The 17,246-nt window shown below is 43.5% G+C and overlaps 1 protein-coding gene across 1 annotated transcript; it reads left to right on the top strand.

The window, feature by feature from the left end:
* The first annotated feature begins 991 nt into the window (after positions 1–991).
* ARC (activity regulated cytoskeleton associated protein) lies at positions 992–7,157 on the top strand. Its single transcript, XM_042869589.1, has 3 exons — positions 992–4,298; positions 4,838–5,002; positions 5,407–7,157. Exon 1 carries the CDS (start codon positions 1,518–1,520, stop codon positions 2,730–2,732), a length of 1,215 nt encoding a protein of 404 aa, XP_042725523.1. The 5' UTR covers positions 992–1,517; the 3' UTR covers positions 2,733–4,298; positions 4,838–5,002; positions 5,407–7,157.
* The last annotated feature ends 10,089 nt before the right edge of the window (positions 7,158–17,246 follow it).

Below are 17,246 nucleotides of genomic sequence, written 5' to 3'. Positions count from 1 at the left end.
AAGAAGCCCCGGATGTCCTCAGAACCTCTCCGGGGAGGTTCCGGCGGGGAACTCTCACGGATTAGGGAATCCTTTATCTTTGGCTTACATAAGTCCCCGGGTCTCCTTTTATGGTTAGCTTTTCCTGCTTTGTCAGGAGCAAAGAACAAATGTAGCTTCATCTGCGCTTGTGGGTTGGCTAACTGATTAAGCATCTGATTCAAGCTAAGTACGGAACAGGCTTTTGATGGGCGGATTTAATTTGGTGTAAAAACCAGGATGCCATCCCCCTCCCTGACCGAATATTCCCAAGATAGTGGTTGGTCTTGTGCAATTAAGCAGTGGGGATGACTCCCACCTGCCAATGCTTTAGAAAAGTCCAGAGTGCTGCAGTGTGTACTGAAGTGGCTCCTTTGAGTATTTCCCCCTTTTCCTTCCCCCCTCCTTTCCTTTCCTTTTTGTCTCTCTCTCTCTCCTTTTTTTTTTTTTTTTTTTCCTGCTGAATTGTCACCATTTCCAAGCATGTGCACTAGGAGTGAGCAGCTCTGTGTGTGTGTGTGTGTGTGTGTGTGCATGCATGTGAGGGCATGTGGGGGGACCGTGGGCATCTGCCTTGGTGTGACACACTGAATTCCTCCTCATCTCTCCCTCTGAGAACCCTGCCAGGAGAAGCATGCTAATGATGACCTTGCTGAGTAAATAGTTGTGCATGAATAAGTGTTTTTCCTGCAATCCGAAAGGCGGAAGGTGCGATTACTCATCCATCTATCCAACTGTCTCCAGCACCTTTCAAGTGCTTCTCGCATCGAGTCTGGGGGCGTAGGCGAGGGGGTGGGAAGCGAGGGGAGGCTGCCAAGATCTGGGTTGCCACAGACACCGGCCTCGCTTTTCCTCCAATGAATGCTGTGCTGAGAGTGCGAGAGGAGGCAGGGCAACACCCACATGTTGAGCTGTGTGGGGTATAAGTAGATGGAAGTGCCTGGACTAGTGGCAGTTCAGACAGGGAAGAGAAGCAGAGCTCTGTGCATCTATACCGAAAGCAATTTTGTCTCGACAAGTTTACCGGAGAAGAAATCATCAGGATTTTTTTTTTTTTTTTTTTTTGCAGCACTAACAGCTTCCAGCTTCTGTGAGCATCGCTGTGTTTCAACGAGCGGGGACTGCATGCTGTTTGAGATTCTCAGCTACGGACAAGCAGGTAGAGGGCACGCGTTTGGGGTCAGACGTCTTAGCCAACTCCTCTCCTTGTGCTCCTGAAGGATCCTCGCTCTCTTTGGGACACTCTGAGCACGTGAGACCGGCGTTTCCAGGAGGAGAAATTTGCCTCCAACTCTCTCTGCGATCCACGGGGACTGAACAGCTCGCTCTGCGGTGATATCTGATTTGGTTGTGTTTGTGTCTAAAAGTCCTTTGAGGGGGGTTTAGAAGTCTCTGTGTGTTGCTTGGGAAGTGCTGTGTTGAGGTTTTTAGGAGCAGGCTCTAGGGCCAAGGCTTATAACCCAGTTCTGTCTGTGTCCCGTACTCATACAGTAGGAGCCATGCAGCTGGACAATGTCACCAATGCAGGCATCCACTCCTTCCAGGGGCACCGTGGAGTGGCCAACAAACCCAATGTGATCCTACAGATAGGGAAATGCAGGGCAGAAATGTTGGAGCATGTCAGGAGGACCCACCGGCACCTCCTGTCTGAAGTCTCCAAGCAGGTGGAGCGTGAGCTGAAAGGTTTGCAGAAATCAGTGGGGAAGTTAGAGAATAACTTAGAGGACCACGTGCCAACCGATAATCAGAGATGGAAGAAGTCCATCAAGGCCTGCCTGGCTAGGTGTCAGGAGACCATTGCTCATCTGGAGAGGTGGGTCAAGAGAGAAATGAATGTTTGGAAGGAGGTCTTTTTCCGTCTGGAGAAGTGGGCAGACCGTCTGGAGTCCATGGGAGGCAAATATTGTCCTGGGGAGCATGGCAAACAGACCATGTCTGTTGGGGTGGGAGGCCCGGAGATAAGGCCAAGTGAAGGTGAGATATATGATTATGCCCTTGATATGAGCCAAATGTATGCACTGACCCCTGCTCCTGGGGAGGTGCCCAGCATCCCCCAGGGCCATGATTCCTACCAGTGGGTCTCTGTGTCAGAGGATGCTCCAGCATCCCCGGTGGAGACTCAGATCTTTGAGGATCCCCATGAGTTTCTGAGCCACTTGGAGGAGTACTTAAAGCAGGTGGGTGGGACAGAGGAGTACTGGCTGTCTCAGATCCAAAACCATATGAACGGTCCAGCTAAAAAGTGGTGGGAGTACAAGCAGGACTCTGTCAAGAACTGGGTTGAGTTCAAGAAAGAGTTCCTGCAGTACAGCGAGGGGACTCTGACAAGGGATGCTATCAAGAGGGAGCTGGATCTACCCCAAAAAGAGGGAGAACCCCTGGACCAGTTCCTCTGGCGCAAGAGAGACCTGTACCAGACCCTCTATGTTGATGCAGATGAGGAGGAGATTATTCAGTATGTGGTAGGAACCCTCCAGCCCAAACTGAAGCGCTTCTTGAGCTATCCCTTGCCCAAGACCTTAGAGCAGCTGATTCAAAGAGGGAAGGAAGTCCAAGGCAGCATGGACCACTCAGAAGAGCCCAGCCCTCAAAGGACCCCCGAGATTCAGTCTGGGGACTCTGTAGAGAGCATGCCTCCCTCCACCACTGCCAGTCCCGTGCCAAGCAATGGGACACAACCCGAGCCCCCTAGCCCACCAGCTACTGTCATATGAGCTAGCTGGATGGAGACAGCAATCTGGGTTACATAAGAGGGAGAAAAGGGCATATTTAGGAAGCTTCTGCTCAAAGAGAGGTTCTGGCTGAGACATGACATGAGGTGTGCTCAGCCCAACAGCCCATAGCAAAGGAATTAACTTTGCTTGTGGGGGGAGGGTGGTGAAGGGGGAGAGGCACCTTAGAATGTGGTTGCCCACTTCACATGAGCCACACAATCCAGTGGTGCTGGAGATGCTACTTGCACCACTGCAGGGAATGGACTATTTTATAAGACCCATGACAAGAAACTAGAGACAATTCCCCAAATTCAGAAGCAATTACTTGGCACTGGTGGCTTTCAAGGACTTCAGATGAGCGCAGCTATTGGCTGAGGGTTCCTACCCATCTGGATCCCTTCTCCTTCTCCCCTCCCTCTTCTGAAGAGGTGTCCTTCTTCTGAGAGGACATCCTTCTTTTGACCCTTGTCCATTTCTATTTTACCACCGGGCTTCTGTTTACTTGACAGTCTCCTATTCTATCTTGATCTAAAGAACTAATTTTTTTTATTATTATTTATTTAAGAAGAAATGCTATGACTTCATGAAAAGAAAACTTTATGAATTTGGATAATTTTCAGTGGTTTTAATTCTACTGTGCCTAACACCTGCTTTAATGCTTTTGCACCCAAGAGGACAGTTTACTCCTTATCTTAGTTTCTGTTCACTCAAATCAAGGTCACTGCAGTGCAGAAGCAAATTTCACCCTTTCTCTGCACATTATGCTGTGCATTCAGCAGTAAATAGAGTTTCAGATTAAATTCTGAGTTCATTTATTGAAACGAGAATGTATCTCCCTTCAGAGAAGGGAGAGTGTCAAGGTGGAGAGAGAAAACACTAGAGAGATTTTAGCAGATGGGGGGGGAGGGGTTTAAGGGAAATAAATCCTTATATTTTGAATGAAACAAACAAACACATCCTAAATCCAGAGCAAAATATTCCCAGAGCAGCAAATCATGTCCATGCTGATGAGTGGAGACAACACTCCTGGAGACAGGAACTTCTGCCATATAAAAGCAAAGCTAAGTGAAAAGAGGAGCTGTATGTCCCAGCACAGGCTCAACCTGTGCATCGTAAAGAAGAACTTGTGCTTTAGCAGACAGACTCAAAACACTCTTGGAAAGTCTGGCATCTCTGTCCTGGAGCACCTGAGAACAAAGCATTGTCTGCTCACACAGAACTACCACAGGAGTGTGCCATGGATGGAGGCAGGCTTGGACTTGGTGACATTTTCCATGTTGAGAGAGCAATGCTCAGTCTTCACCTCGCTTTGACCAATGCCTGATGATGGGAGTTAGAGATGAAATTGCTATGAGAATTATGAAATTTGGCTCTTTGAAGCTTCTCAAGGTTGGACACATCTTGAGCATCATCTGCATTCATCACCAGACCAAATAAGAAACATCTCTGCAAGGAGATACAGCAGTGATGCAGCAACAAGACTGCCCCTGGGATGTTCCTGGCACTGCAACAGTAGCAATAGTGGCTTGGAAGACCTTTGGCTTACTTTCTTCCTAGAGGCTGAAGGTAGGACAACTTTCTGACATTGTTCTGTCTGCACTGCTTAGACCTAAGTTAGCCTGTCCAGTGGGAGCCTTACACTGGAATATATGGGATGTAGAGTGCTGTAAATGGCAAGGTAGAGCTTGGAGGAAAAGAAAGGAGGGACAACCAAAGGGAAATAAAGGACAGTGAAAAGAAAAGGTTTCCATACACAATAATCTTACACATTCCTATTAATGTGGGGAAGGAGTGGGAATGATCTGCCCCATGAAGTTCTGGGCTTGAGTGCCCAGCTGTGACAACACATCACAGGTCCATAACATAGCCCAAAGTTAATGCATATCTGTTCTGCACATCTGCCTAGATGTAAGTTTTTGTTAGGAGAAGCGAGGGCTCTCCTCTTACTTGTTATTAGTGAATGTGAATTAGTCTGCAGTGGCTGTGTCTGTAGAGAGAAATGAGCAGTTCTTACTAATGACCTGGAATGGGTGGTGGAGGAGTGGGTGTCACTGCTGAGGATGAGCTGGCCATGCATTACAAGCATTATCTTCTCTTGATTACAGTGACTCACTCAGATTCTCCTCTGAGAAAAAAATCACAATGCTCAAGACTCAGAAGGAAAGCCAAAGGGAAAAGACTTCAAAACCAGTGGTTCAACATGGGACCTGCTGCCAGGATCCCCAGCCACCCAGTGCCAGATCCACTGTCTGAATGAAAGCCTGGTACAGGTAATTACCTCTCCTTTTATCCTTATGGGCCTTTCTTAACCTCTTCATATCCCTACTCAAGATATTGAATAGCCCACGTGCAAATATCTGCGCTGGTCTTGGGACCTCAGAACTAAGTCTGAGACCTCAGCCACAAGGGTCTATCTCAACCAGATAGTGGGATTTCAGCTGCTTAATTTAGGAACACAAGCATCAGTCTCAGTGATTAATGCCCTGGGAGTGGTATATGCCCTGCCTTACTTTCTGCTGGACCACTGCAAACGCTTAAACTAAAATGCCTAATGGGACTTCCAGCCCTTGAGCACCTGGTGGGCACAGCTAATTATAAACCTGTCTCCTGAGAAATCCCTTGTACTCACCACTTTGGAAATCTAACCTGAGCTGTGTCATCTTTTTTCTTTTAGAGATTCCTGCTGCGCCTGTTACTGAGTTTCCTTCTCTGTGCCCAAGAGTCATGTCTTCCCAGGTGATAAGCAAGCACTGCTAGAAGACAGGGCAAAGTGAGCACCAAAGAGCCTTTCATGCAGTGCAGTGCCATACTCAAGATGCTGAGAGCCTTGAGTGAGTGAAAGGTGGAGCCACTTCCAACAGGATGAAGAAGAGGCTGAGCTGGTCCAGCTAGTCCAAGTGAAGAAGAGAGTGTTAAGAAAGAGAAACCAGGAGGCAGAACAAAAGAGCCAAATCTGGGCTTTGAGGACAGCAAGGATGCTGGGCTTGTAGTGACTGTCTGTTGATATGATACCATACCTCTGCCATCTGCGGCCACTGAGAAATCTTCACTGGATTATCAGTTAGAAAAAAACTTTCCTGATTAACTTTGCTAAATGAATGACCCTACAAAGGCTACGAACCCTCCATGCTCTCAAGGCTGTAACTCATTTTTCCTGAGTTGAGGGTCGCTTCATTTCATGCGGGTATCAGTTTTCAAACCTCAAACAGCTCTGGGGGTTTGGAGAAGCATCCTGAGGTTCAGATGCTTGTCTGAACTGCTTGAGTTTGCACAACAGGACCAGCTGTCTTGCCAAAAGGGACGCTCTTGTGAGACAGCAGGTACTTCCTGGATCTGCATGGGCCAGAGTTACTGCAAGAACCAGGGTTCTTGAGTTGGCTTTGGTGTGGCTGCTTCCATCCAGACCCAGGGAGTGCAAAAAGTGCATGAAAGACAGTATGTGAATTGAACCAAGCCTTTTTGCAAGACAGTTTTGGTTCACATCTCATTTGAAAGGATCCAGTTGGTTCCTCTCTCTTCCAGAGCCAACTGTCCTGGGTATGTGTGTGTGCGTGTCAGTGTGAGTGTGTGTGTTTTGAGCCAACAAATCTACTTAACCAAATTTTGAGTTGTTCTGTTGTGTTTAAACTAAGCCAATGGAACTTAATGTGCATTTCAACATTGCTCAACAGAAATGTCCAGGACTAGAAAATTATTTGAAAACATGTAAAATTCAAGTTGGTAGGCATCATCCCAAGGTCAATATGAAGTTTGATTTTGAGGTGCTTAATTTCTACAGTCCTTCTCAAGGAATCTAACTGCCTCAATAAGCATTTTCTATATCTATAGACTTTCCAGTGAATTAGCCTGCCTGTGCTACTTGATTTGGTCCTGAGCTTTATACATTTTGAACTGACTTTGTGAAATGTGCACAAGTAAATATCCTTGGCTGATTTTATTTCAGTTATTGCTCCTAGCTGACTGGAGCTTTACTTGTAGCACCCTGGTTTATATTACCAGTTTCTCCAGGAAGGACTGGTAGTTTGTTTTGCTGGGGCAAAGTCATGTGAATGAAGAAGTGTGTATGTGTTGTGCCTGTGAAACTTTAGCGAATTTCAATTACTGGATTTTTGTTCCTTAGGCAATTTTACATTTGATTCTGACACAACTACCTTAGAGTTTTTATTTTTACTAGAAATATTATTAATTCAAACAACCTTGTACAAAAGGCAAACGCACTGCAGGTTATAGGGGTTGAAGCCAAAGGTCTTTGTAAGCTGACATCACTTGCCCTAGATCTGACTGTATCAGACAGCATATTCCTCACATGTTATGTTGGAGTTACAAGATCACACCAAGCCACTAGAACCTGTGAATAGAATAGTGCTACACTTTATTTGCTATTGTAGCAAAGCCTTTTATAGATTTATACAATAAAACTTTGAAATATCTGCTTCAAATGCTTTGTACCTTGTTTTCTTATCTTTCTTCTTTGGTTCCTGGGACACTCAAGTATTTATTGCTCTCTGATACTTTAGTCTTGTCAGTCATCTGGGCTTATTGGGGTCATAAATCTTACTGCAGAGTTGACATAAAAATTGAATGTACAGAGCCTTTTGAGAAGAGGGTTTAGATGTGGATAAAGAGGTGATTTAATTGTTTTATTTAGCCCCTCATATTGGGTCACATGTGGCCCAGGAGTCTGGGAAACATGGGACTGTGGATTGTGCAGGTTCTTTTTGCGTACAGCAAAGAGAAAGTTGACTGAAACAGAAGGCAATCACATCCACCCACGACTGAGAGGTGATTTGCATGGATGAGCTGAGGCAAGTCAGGACAACTTAAAGAGGTTGCTAGGCCTGAGTTAACTACCTGATATTTAAAACGACTGCAGCAGTCAGAATTGCCAGCGCTCAACAGCACAGATATCCAGGAGCTGTTACTAGGCTAGTGCTTTCCTACTTGGTGTATTCCTTTACAGTGGAGATGTTCTTCATTGTCTGGGTTCATAACCTATAAAATACTTCCAGGTCGTCAGGACTGAGGGAAGGGAACATGTCAGGGGAAACAGCTCAGAGAGCTTTAAATGTATTTCTGCAATAGGCTAAGTTCAAAGATCTGGTCCCAAAGACCTTCATCCCATGGGACGCTGCCAAATGCATCTCCCTGGTATTCCCTTTGGTGGAAAGGCAGGACATGGTCTGATGGCCAAATATCCCTTGATGCCAACCAATAACCTTTATGTCTTCTGCTGTTTACAGATCATTCAACAACACACTCAAGCGTGAGAAATGGAAGTGGTCACATCCCCAAGCTGCTGGAGTTTGAGGAGCATTTGAACAATGCTCTCAGACATAGTTTCAATTTTGAGTGGTCCTATGTGGAACTACAAGTTGGATTCAGTGATCCTGATCTGTCCCTTCCAACTCAGAGATTCTATGATTCCATGAAAGTTTGAAGATGTAATTTAGGTCCACAGCTTAAGCTCCACCTTTGTGCTCCCAACAATAGAAAAGAGATGAAAAACAGCCATTGAGATGTCAGACCAGCAACAGGGTGTAGAAAAAGTCATCCCATGCTGGGAGAGTATTGGAGGAAGCTGGGTAGGAGAACAAAGTTAGACTTTGCACAGTCCATGGACATAGCCAAAGGCTAGATCTACTGCAAGGACCAATACCATGTCTCACAGAATAAAAGCCAGGAGCAGTTCGGCTGGAGATGCTGAGCTCTTCCAGTAGAGGGGGGCAGAACTCCACTGTGTACTGTGGGAATTAAAACTAAAAAACTGCTAGAAAAGAGAAAAATCATTCTTGTTATCCTTCATCCTCATCTGATACACTCCCACAGCTTCAGCAATATAAGATATATGATTGTTTGGGGAGGATGTCTATGGGCAAGAATTGAGAATCAAGGACAATGCAAGGGAGTATGGAGGGCTGATGACCAACATGCAGTGGAAGAATTTGGAAGAGGTGGAAGTATCCTGCAAAAGGAGGTGAGAAAGGTGAATGAGAGTGGGGAATGCCTGACAGTACCAGATGAATTTTGTTGCAGACCTTTCTGGATTTGAATCCAATAATTGTTTATTTTCTTTCTGCCATCTTCAGCTTAAAATATCTAGAGATTGGCTGAACATACATCTTCATTTACTGAAGAAATACCTTCCTAATGCTCCTGGCTTCAGCAGGGAGTCACCTGAAACAGATGTAGCCCAGCCCTGCCTCAAACTAGTGGAAATCCTCTCCAAAATTGAAGTAGGAATACCCCACACCCCTTGTTTACTGAGGCATATAGAGATACTCAGAAATTCTCAACTCACTGGTTGAGAATGAGTGTGAAGTCACACACATACAGAACTGATTAAAGTCATTGATTCATACATATTTGATGCCTTCCCTTCCCCTCCCCTCCCATCCCCTCCCCTTCCTCTCCATTCCCCTCTCCCTTTTGTCTTCTATCTTTTCTTCCTTTTTTATTTCCCTATTCTCCATCAGAGCTATAATAATTAGCTCTTTAATTTTCTTATTTAAGGCAGCTTAAAGAAAGTTGTGAAATAGACTTTCTCAGAGTATTGCATTCACATATGAAATGTTCTCCAATTTTTTTTCCCTCTTTTTATTTTTTTTTTATGAAAGTGCTTGCACTGGTCAGTCACGTAAATCACATTTACTGACTCCTCCAGCAGACGTATGTTTATGCACAGCATAACTGCTTCCCTAGAGCCACTTTTTTTTTCCAGCAAAGCAATGTGTAATTAGGGAGGCTGTGAAATTTTTCTTATTGACACAATCTGCTATAATGGCTCCACTTTCCATGTCAATATGATGCTCTGAAGCTCTAGGCACTCACTATGATCATGCAGTTGGACATTATTTTAGACCTATTCCCACAGCTACTACAAGCAGGCATTAAAGGCAGGTTACATACTCTCTACAACCAATATCTAATAATGAAAAACAGAAAGGTGGATTGCTAGGTGCAAAACTGGGTTAGATTCAGCAACAATTTCAGATGAAAAAAATGCAAATGATAATTACTCAGGAGACAACCATTTTTATTACTTTTTAGGCTACATTTCTGAAACTGATCATGCAGTGTAAATACGTCTTTTCATCTTTCCCTTTGCAAGTTTAATACCTTTCAACCTGTGAGCTGGCATCACACAGAAGTTCCCAAAGTCAGTAAATTCCTATCTTTGTGGCACTGATGGACATGGGTTATTAGGCATGGTGGTGATAGTTTGATGGTTGGACTAGATGATCTTAGTGTCCTTTTCCACAGGCAATATGACATATAAAAGAACACAAACAAAAGCCTGAAGTCCATAGAAAATCAGATGTCATTAAGTCCTGAATCCTATAGATTCACTTGTTGAAATAAGCGTGATTGTTCTTGATTCCTTTTGTTTTTGTTTTTGTTTTTCCCCTAAAGGAATAGCAACATCTTTTTCAAAATAAACCTTTTTGACTTTTTGTTTCAAAACAGCACTACTTAAACACTGATTTCAAACTGAAAAATAACAAAAGAAAGAAAAAAATAGAAAGAGAGAATTTAGAATACTCATAACCACATGGGTTTTGTTACAGGACTTAAAGGCATATGCTGTTTGTTTTTTCATCTCCAGCTTCATCCATTACCTCATTTGGAAGATTTCTCCTCTGAATTCAACTTTCTCCATTTTATGCACTCCTTATTTGACTGCTGAACTTAGAAGATCTCCGTTGTTTCTCTCTCTGACAAAAATACCTGCTGCGTGGTTCTATGCTGCACATCTCAATGAGGCAGAATTTTTCAAAGATCCTAGAAACAGTGTGAAATCCTTATCCCAATTAAAATAATTTCCCCAGCACAGCTGATAAGTGATCCCTCTTTGTATCCATATCCTTCTTTTGCTAGGGACCCCAAGCCTGAATGCAGCACTCCAGATGAAGTCTCTCAAGGGTAGAGTTGAGGGGGACAATCCCCTCTATCCCTGCTGCCACCCCTCTTCTCATGCAGCCTAGGATACAGTTGGCCTTCCAGGCTCTAAGCACACAGTGCTGGCTCTGGGATTGCCTCGACCCAAGTGCAACACCTTGCAATTGGACTTGTTGAACTTTATTATGTTCATGTGAGTCCAGTTTTCAAACCTGCCCAGGTCTATTTGGATAGAATTTCTTCCTTCTACTGTATTAATTGCATAATTCAGGTTAGTGTCATCAGCAAACTGAGATCAGTTCTACAATCTAAGTCACTGATAAAGATGCTGAAGAGCACTGATCCCAAGATTGACCCCTGGAGGAGACCACTCATGACCGCCATCTATCTGGACATGGAGCCACTGTCCACAATGCTCTGTGCCTGTGAAACTTTAGAAGGCTGTGACCTTCTGATCAATTCTTTATCTATTGACTAATCCACTCTTCAAATCCCTATTTCTCGGACTTAGAGATCAGGATGTGATGTGGGACCATATCAAAGGCCTTGCAGAAGTGACATCACTTGTTCTTCTCTACTAATGCTGTTACTCTAGCATTCCATCCAGGTGCTCTCACTAGCCATGCTGAGGTCAAGAAAAGTGTAAATATTATAAACTATTTACAATAGTGTAAAAGATCCCTGGGAAGTCAAGCAAAATAGATATTAAAATAACCCTTCTTCTCAACCTTGGTTTCTCAGTTGCACACATATTGCCTAGAAGTCCTCTTTGGAACTGCAGAAGGACTATCCAGGTTTTTTTGTACTGTGTAGAGTATCTGGTCCTGGAAAACTGATGAGGAGAAGGTAATCCCAAAGCAGACTTTCTAGACAGCATAACATTTCTCTTAGCACTCCTTTGATGAGAGTGGCAGGGACTTTATGTATCAGGAAGAAGAAATCTTGGAGTCATTCCTTCCCCGTTCACTTAGCTGTCTCTTGGACTTTTACAACCTAAAGCAGCCACCCTTCTGCCCTGATCCCCATAGCTCCACAGATCTCTCAGGTCCCTAATGGCCCCTAGGCCTAATGAGAAAAACTGGCTCATTTGCAGTCAGTGTCACATCCCAAAAACACATTGTCCCAGTGAGGACACCTGGGATATGTTATCCTCCTGTTTTTCCTTGGAAGGTAGTGGCACTCACGTGGAGAGAGTGGTTTACAAAATGTCTAAGAGTGAAGGTAAAGGCAGAAATTAAATAATGATTGCAGACATCTCTTGTTCATGCAGAATCCCCTCTGAGATATCACTCGCATTGCATGCGGCAGCCAGTATCACCACAAATATCATTCTCATTTTATATGTGGGTAAACAGAAGCATGGTGATTAATTATTTACCAATGTTAGAAATAGAGAACAACGTAGGATTTTCTATTAGTGCTTTGTTCTTTCACTGCTCAGGTAACAGTTTTCTCTGCAATCACTGTCACTTGTTTCTCATGGCCATTTAAGGAACCTAAATCTCCTTGGAATCAAGTAGAAACTAGACCCTAATTTATCATATTTCAAAGGCCTTTAAGTCTTGATATCTCCTCTACACAGACACTTGCAGTAAAGGAGAACCAAACTTAGTAAAGGAAGACTTTAAGCCCTGTAGCTTCAATCTTGTTCATAATTAAGTCGATCTTAATGCACTGTGGCTCACTTCCCATTGGCAGGGGGAAGGTCTGAAAGTGAATTAAGCTTCGCTAAATTAACATCTCTTGATCTTTATGAGGTTTGTCCACATCACATTGAACCATATCAGTACCTTCTCTTACTCTTTCCCACCAACACACAGACCCGTGGTAGCCTCTCTATGACAACAGCACAAAAATCTACTCAGGTTCGACTTTGCACAGAGCATCTAGAGCATCACAGATATTACAAATTCCACACAGAATTGGCCTTTGATCAGCAAGCACACACAGACTGATGCAATTTTACATGATACAAAGTCAGGCACATGGAATAGCATACAATTTTCTTAAAAATCCAGAGAAATAATTTTTCTGTAGGCTTTTTATACAGGTTATCAGATTTGAACAGCTGGCAAATGTCATTCTGTAGTATATACCACATATCGCCTATCAAGATCATGAAAAAATGCACTTTATTTTTTCCTGCCAATTTTCACTTGTTGTTGTTGTTGTTGTTACCTTAAATCATAGTAGTTAAAGGCACTGGGCCAAGCTAGATGACTTAGCAGAGACCACAAAAAAATCTCTGCAGAACAGGAGCACATCGTCAAAGCTGTTTCACCTCGCACTAGCCACAGGGAAATTGGGTTAATTGTTACCTATATCAGCAGAAATCACTGTCTGGCAACAATTCTCACACAAGAGTAGAATCGTTTTTGCTGTAAACATACAGTGTGAGACAGGATTTGGAAGCAACAAAAACAAACAGGAAAAATCTGCCTTGTTAAAATAAAGAATTCCCCATTTTACTCACCTGTGTCAACCAATGATATCTTTTCAGAGACTGGACATAGTGTCAAATGTCCAAAACCAGCACCACACCAGGGCAATGAGACCAGAGCTAGGATTGTTTGCCATCCAGCAGAGAAATGGCTTCATCCAATGGCTTTAATTAATCCTAAACCCTGCAACGCATTCAGCATGGAGAATAACATCACCTTGGCTGGCCCCTTTTACACTGTTGTGGTTTTGGGAAGTCACCTTTTTCTGCTTTTGTGGAAAAGCTTTCCAAGACTACCCACAACTCATGAACTTGTATTCTCTCGCAGTTCTGATCATCAGAAGCAATCAAGCACCTTTGTGGTTTTTTTCTTCCCACTCAATCTTTTTTTTTCTTCTGTATTTTTTTTCCCCTAGTATTCAGAGTGCAGAATAGCCATTTCCCTGCGGTGTTACCTGGTTGCTGAAATAAAGCTGTAATCACAGACTCCAAAGCTATCAAGCCAGTGACTTTCCCATGGCTTGGAAGAAACTTATTAATAAAATAACTACTTTAAAATATATATATAAATAAAATAAGGGAATCCTGAAAAACTCAGTCCTCTGTCACAAGGCATTCATAAGCATTCTGAGCTCGTTTCTGTGTTGCTGAGGCTCCACATCTCAGAAGGTAGAAAGTGTCAATCAGGATTTTTGCTACTGGAAGCAGGGACCCAAATCTCTATGGAAACGAGACAGAGGTGACAGTGACTACAGAGAAGCATTCTGCATAGATTCCCATCCCAACAGTTTACATTTGCTCAAGGTATTTATACTGCTGTAGATCTAGAAAAAAACACAAAATGATTTAGTTTTCCCAGACCTGCTTCACTTTTTCTGTACCCTCTAACATCAGTCAAGGAACAATAACCTTTAACTAGTTCTACTTCTTTGCTACCATGTTATCAATGACTAAACTTTTGATGCAGGTGGAAAATCAATCTAATGAGTTTCCATCTACAGAGAATGTCAGGATATAAAGCAGATTTGCAGCATTCCAGGATGGACTTCACTCTCCATGACTCCCTGAAAGGAGGCTGTAGCAAAGTGGGGGTCAGCTTCTTTTCCCAGGTAACAGCGATAGGATGAGGGGTAATGGCCTCAAGATGCACTGGGGAAAGTTCAGGTTGGATATTAGGAAACATTTCTTCTCTGAAAGGGTAGTAATGCATTAGAACAGGCTGCCCAGGTTGTTGGTGGAATAACCATCCCTGGAGGTGTTCAAGAAAAGGGTATATGTGGTACTGAGAACATAGTGGGCATGGTGGGGATGGACTGACAATTGGACTAAAGGATCTTAGTGGCCTTTTCCAACCTTAATGATACTTTGATTCTACGGTGCTATGATTTATGAATGGAGATACAAGCAGAAAGGATGCTTCAGACTAAGCCATTCAGAGCAGATCAATAGGTATATGGTTTCCCTTTCACTTTTGTTGCTGTACTGCTTGTTCTTGGGTTAAAGGAGAAGAATTGGTGAGTTATTCATCCTCCTGACTGTATCTAAGGAGGTGAATGCATGGATTCATAAGTGGAAGAAGTTCTGTGTCTGCCCTTGTGGAATCTAGAATCTGAAATAATGCTTGGCCATGCGTGAAGTTGAAAGATGAGAGTTATAGCTTCCAATTATACAACTCTGTACTGTACAACAGTAAATATGTGGGCCATGAAATAGGTACAGTGAAGGTCCAAGCATCAGACATAACAAACTTGCTACATAAAATGCATCATGACATAGTTCTGACATTCAGTCAGTGAAGGCAGAGGGGACTGTCTCCTAGGAACCTTGGCTCTGGCCCTCACATATTCAGCGAGTCCCTGCCTAAATATATTACAAGTCAGGCAGGAGCTGTCAAGTCCTGGGGTAGTGGTTTAATAAGGATTGCAGCAGGGGTTTTAATAAGGGTTTCAACAGGAAATGTCAAGAATGACTTTGAGTATGAATCTTGCTACTCCCTGGGCCTAGAAACACAGGGAGCACACAATGAGTCATGACCCATCTCCTCCTCAAACCTGGCAATGACTTTCCTGTAGCTCATCCCATGCAGTGAGAAGAAAGGTGGCTATTTACTCATTGGCTGTGTTGTCCTCTGCAAGAGGAATCAGTGCCAGATGTTTTCCCTTAGAAACTTCAAAGCCTGGGAATATCTGCTTCAGTCAGTGGGGGGGGGGGGGGGGGGGGGGGTCTCACAGCCATAAAGAATCATGTTGCCCACTTAATTCAGGAGAACATAATCTGCTGCTGTGTGTGAAATGCACAGATCATGTTTTATATCATTGTAAAAGTTCTTCTACTGGTAGAGACATCACACTTTCTTCAGCTCTCACAGGTCTGCAGCTTAATGCCAGAACATCTGGAAGCATCAGCTCTGGCTTTGGATAGTACAGCACCATAACTTGCAAGCAAATTATTTTCTTGCCATAGCTGATGTCCTTTTAGAGATAAAAGTGGACCTCAAAGAGTAAGTTTCCACCTCTTTAAGGCTGAATTTCACTGTGGGTTTTATATCACTGCAGAGGACAACTTCTGAAGAAACTTCCCCACCTTCCATCTGCATCTGTTCTCCGCACAGTTCAAGAATGATTTTTCTTTCTGTATCTTTGCTTTGACTCTTTTTCTGAACACTGAAGCTAGATTTTCATTGAACAATAAAGAGGGAAGACATCTGATAGGAGTGAGACCAGATGATCACAAGGGAATTATCTATACCCCAGGCCATTTAAAACAATGTAAAGGCCAACTCATCCCTCAGGCAGGACACTGCTGGGAATGCAATGGACATGAATGAGTTGAGGAACTAATTAGATGTGATTGCTTCCATGGCTGCTGTTGCTAAGGAGACTGCTTCCTTGGCATCTTCAGGTTGAGTACTCCCTTACCATTAACTTCTTTAGAAATTAGGCTCTCAGGTACTAAGCAATGAGAGGAAAGAAAAATAAAACCAGAATTTTAAAAGGGGAAATACCCATAGAGTATTCTATTCAAGCAAGCAAACAAATCTGGAGCTCTTTTCACTTGCCTGTGCATAAGTGGTGTTTCCCACATTGATGCTGTTGTCATGTGATGGAGTGTCTGAGTCAGGATGCAGAGTGAGAATAATAAAGAGAGATGCTGGACTGCTCTCTGCCTTTCTTCTTCATTCAATAAATGTATGGCTTAGTAGCTGAGCTGCTTCCATTCAGGTGCAGTCTGTGGTATTCCTGCTCTTCCCTATTCCTCTCAGCCCCAGTGTACATGGGGGCTAAGGGAAAGAAAAGGTCTCTACACATTCACTCTCTGCTCCAGTGAATTGCAGGACCATAAACACAGCAATAAAAAGATTCACAGTGCATGAAACAAGCTTTGGCTCAAGGCTGCACTTGTTCAGATCTCTATAGAAGAGGTGATTACACTGTTACAGGTGTCAGTCAGGTTTAGTAGGCATGGTGGTGGTGGAAGATGATCAGAGGCCTGGAGCATCTCTCCTATGAAGACAGGCTGAGGGAGCTGGGCTTGTTCAGCCTGGAGGAGAGAAAACTGCGAGGAGACCTTGTTGCAGCCTTTAAAATGGGATTATAAACAGGAGGGGCATCAACATTTTACTCAGGTAGATAGTGATAGGACAAGGGGGAATGATTTTAAGCTCAAGGAGGAAAAGTTTAGATTGAATGCCAGGGAGAAGTTCTTCACAGAGAGAATGGTGAGGTGCTGGAACAGGCTGCCCAGAGAGGTTGTGGATGCACCCGTCCTGAAGATGTTCAAGACCAGGTTGGATGGGGCCCTGGGCAACCTGGTCTAGTAACAGATCTGGTGGTTGGTGGCCCTGTTGTGCCAGGAGGGCTGGAACTTGATCCTTGGTATCTCTTCCAACCCAAGCCATTCTATGATTCTGTGATTCTATGATTCTGTAACAACCCAAGACTCAGCTGAGATATAGCAGAGATATGGGTGTGCTGACTACAGGAGATGAATCAATGTAACTGTTAAGAAGTTACTTAGGAACACTTGAAATTACTTTAAATTGTACCAGTATTTCTATAATACATGTAACGATGCCTTGAGTTTTTACGTATCTCATGACTTCATATTCTTTCAATAGGTATACATAACTGGTTCCTCAGTCTTTGGCTCAGTTGGTGAAGATTTGACAGTTCATGCCA

The sequence above is a fragment of the Lagopus leucura genome, unplaced genomic scaffold (assembly GCF_019238085.1).
Source record: "Lagopus leucura isolate 7727_CA_CO unplaced genomic scaffold, USGS_WTPT01 Super-Scaffold_100002, whole genome shotgun sequence".
In the NCBI taxonomy this organism is placed as follows: Eukaryota; Metazoa; Chordata; class Aves; order Galliformes; family Phasianidae; genus Lagopus; species Lagopus leucura.
Note: the sequence above shows the minus strand (reverse complement) of the source record. Positions and strands in the feature narration are given on the sequence as shown.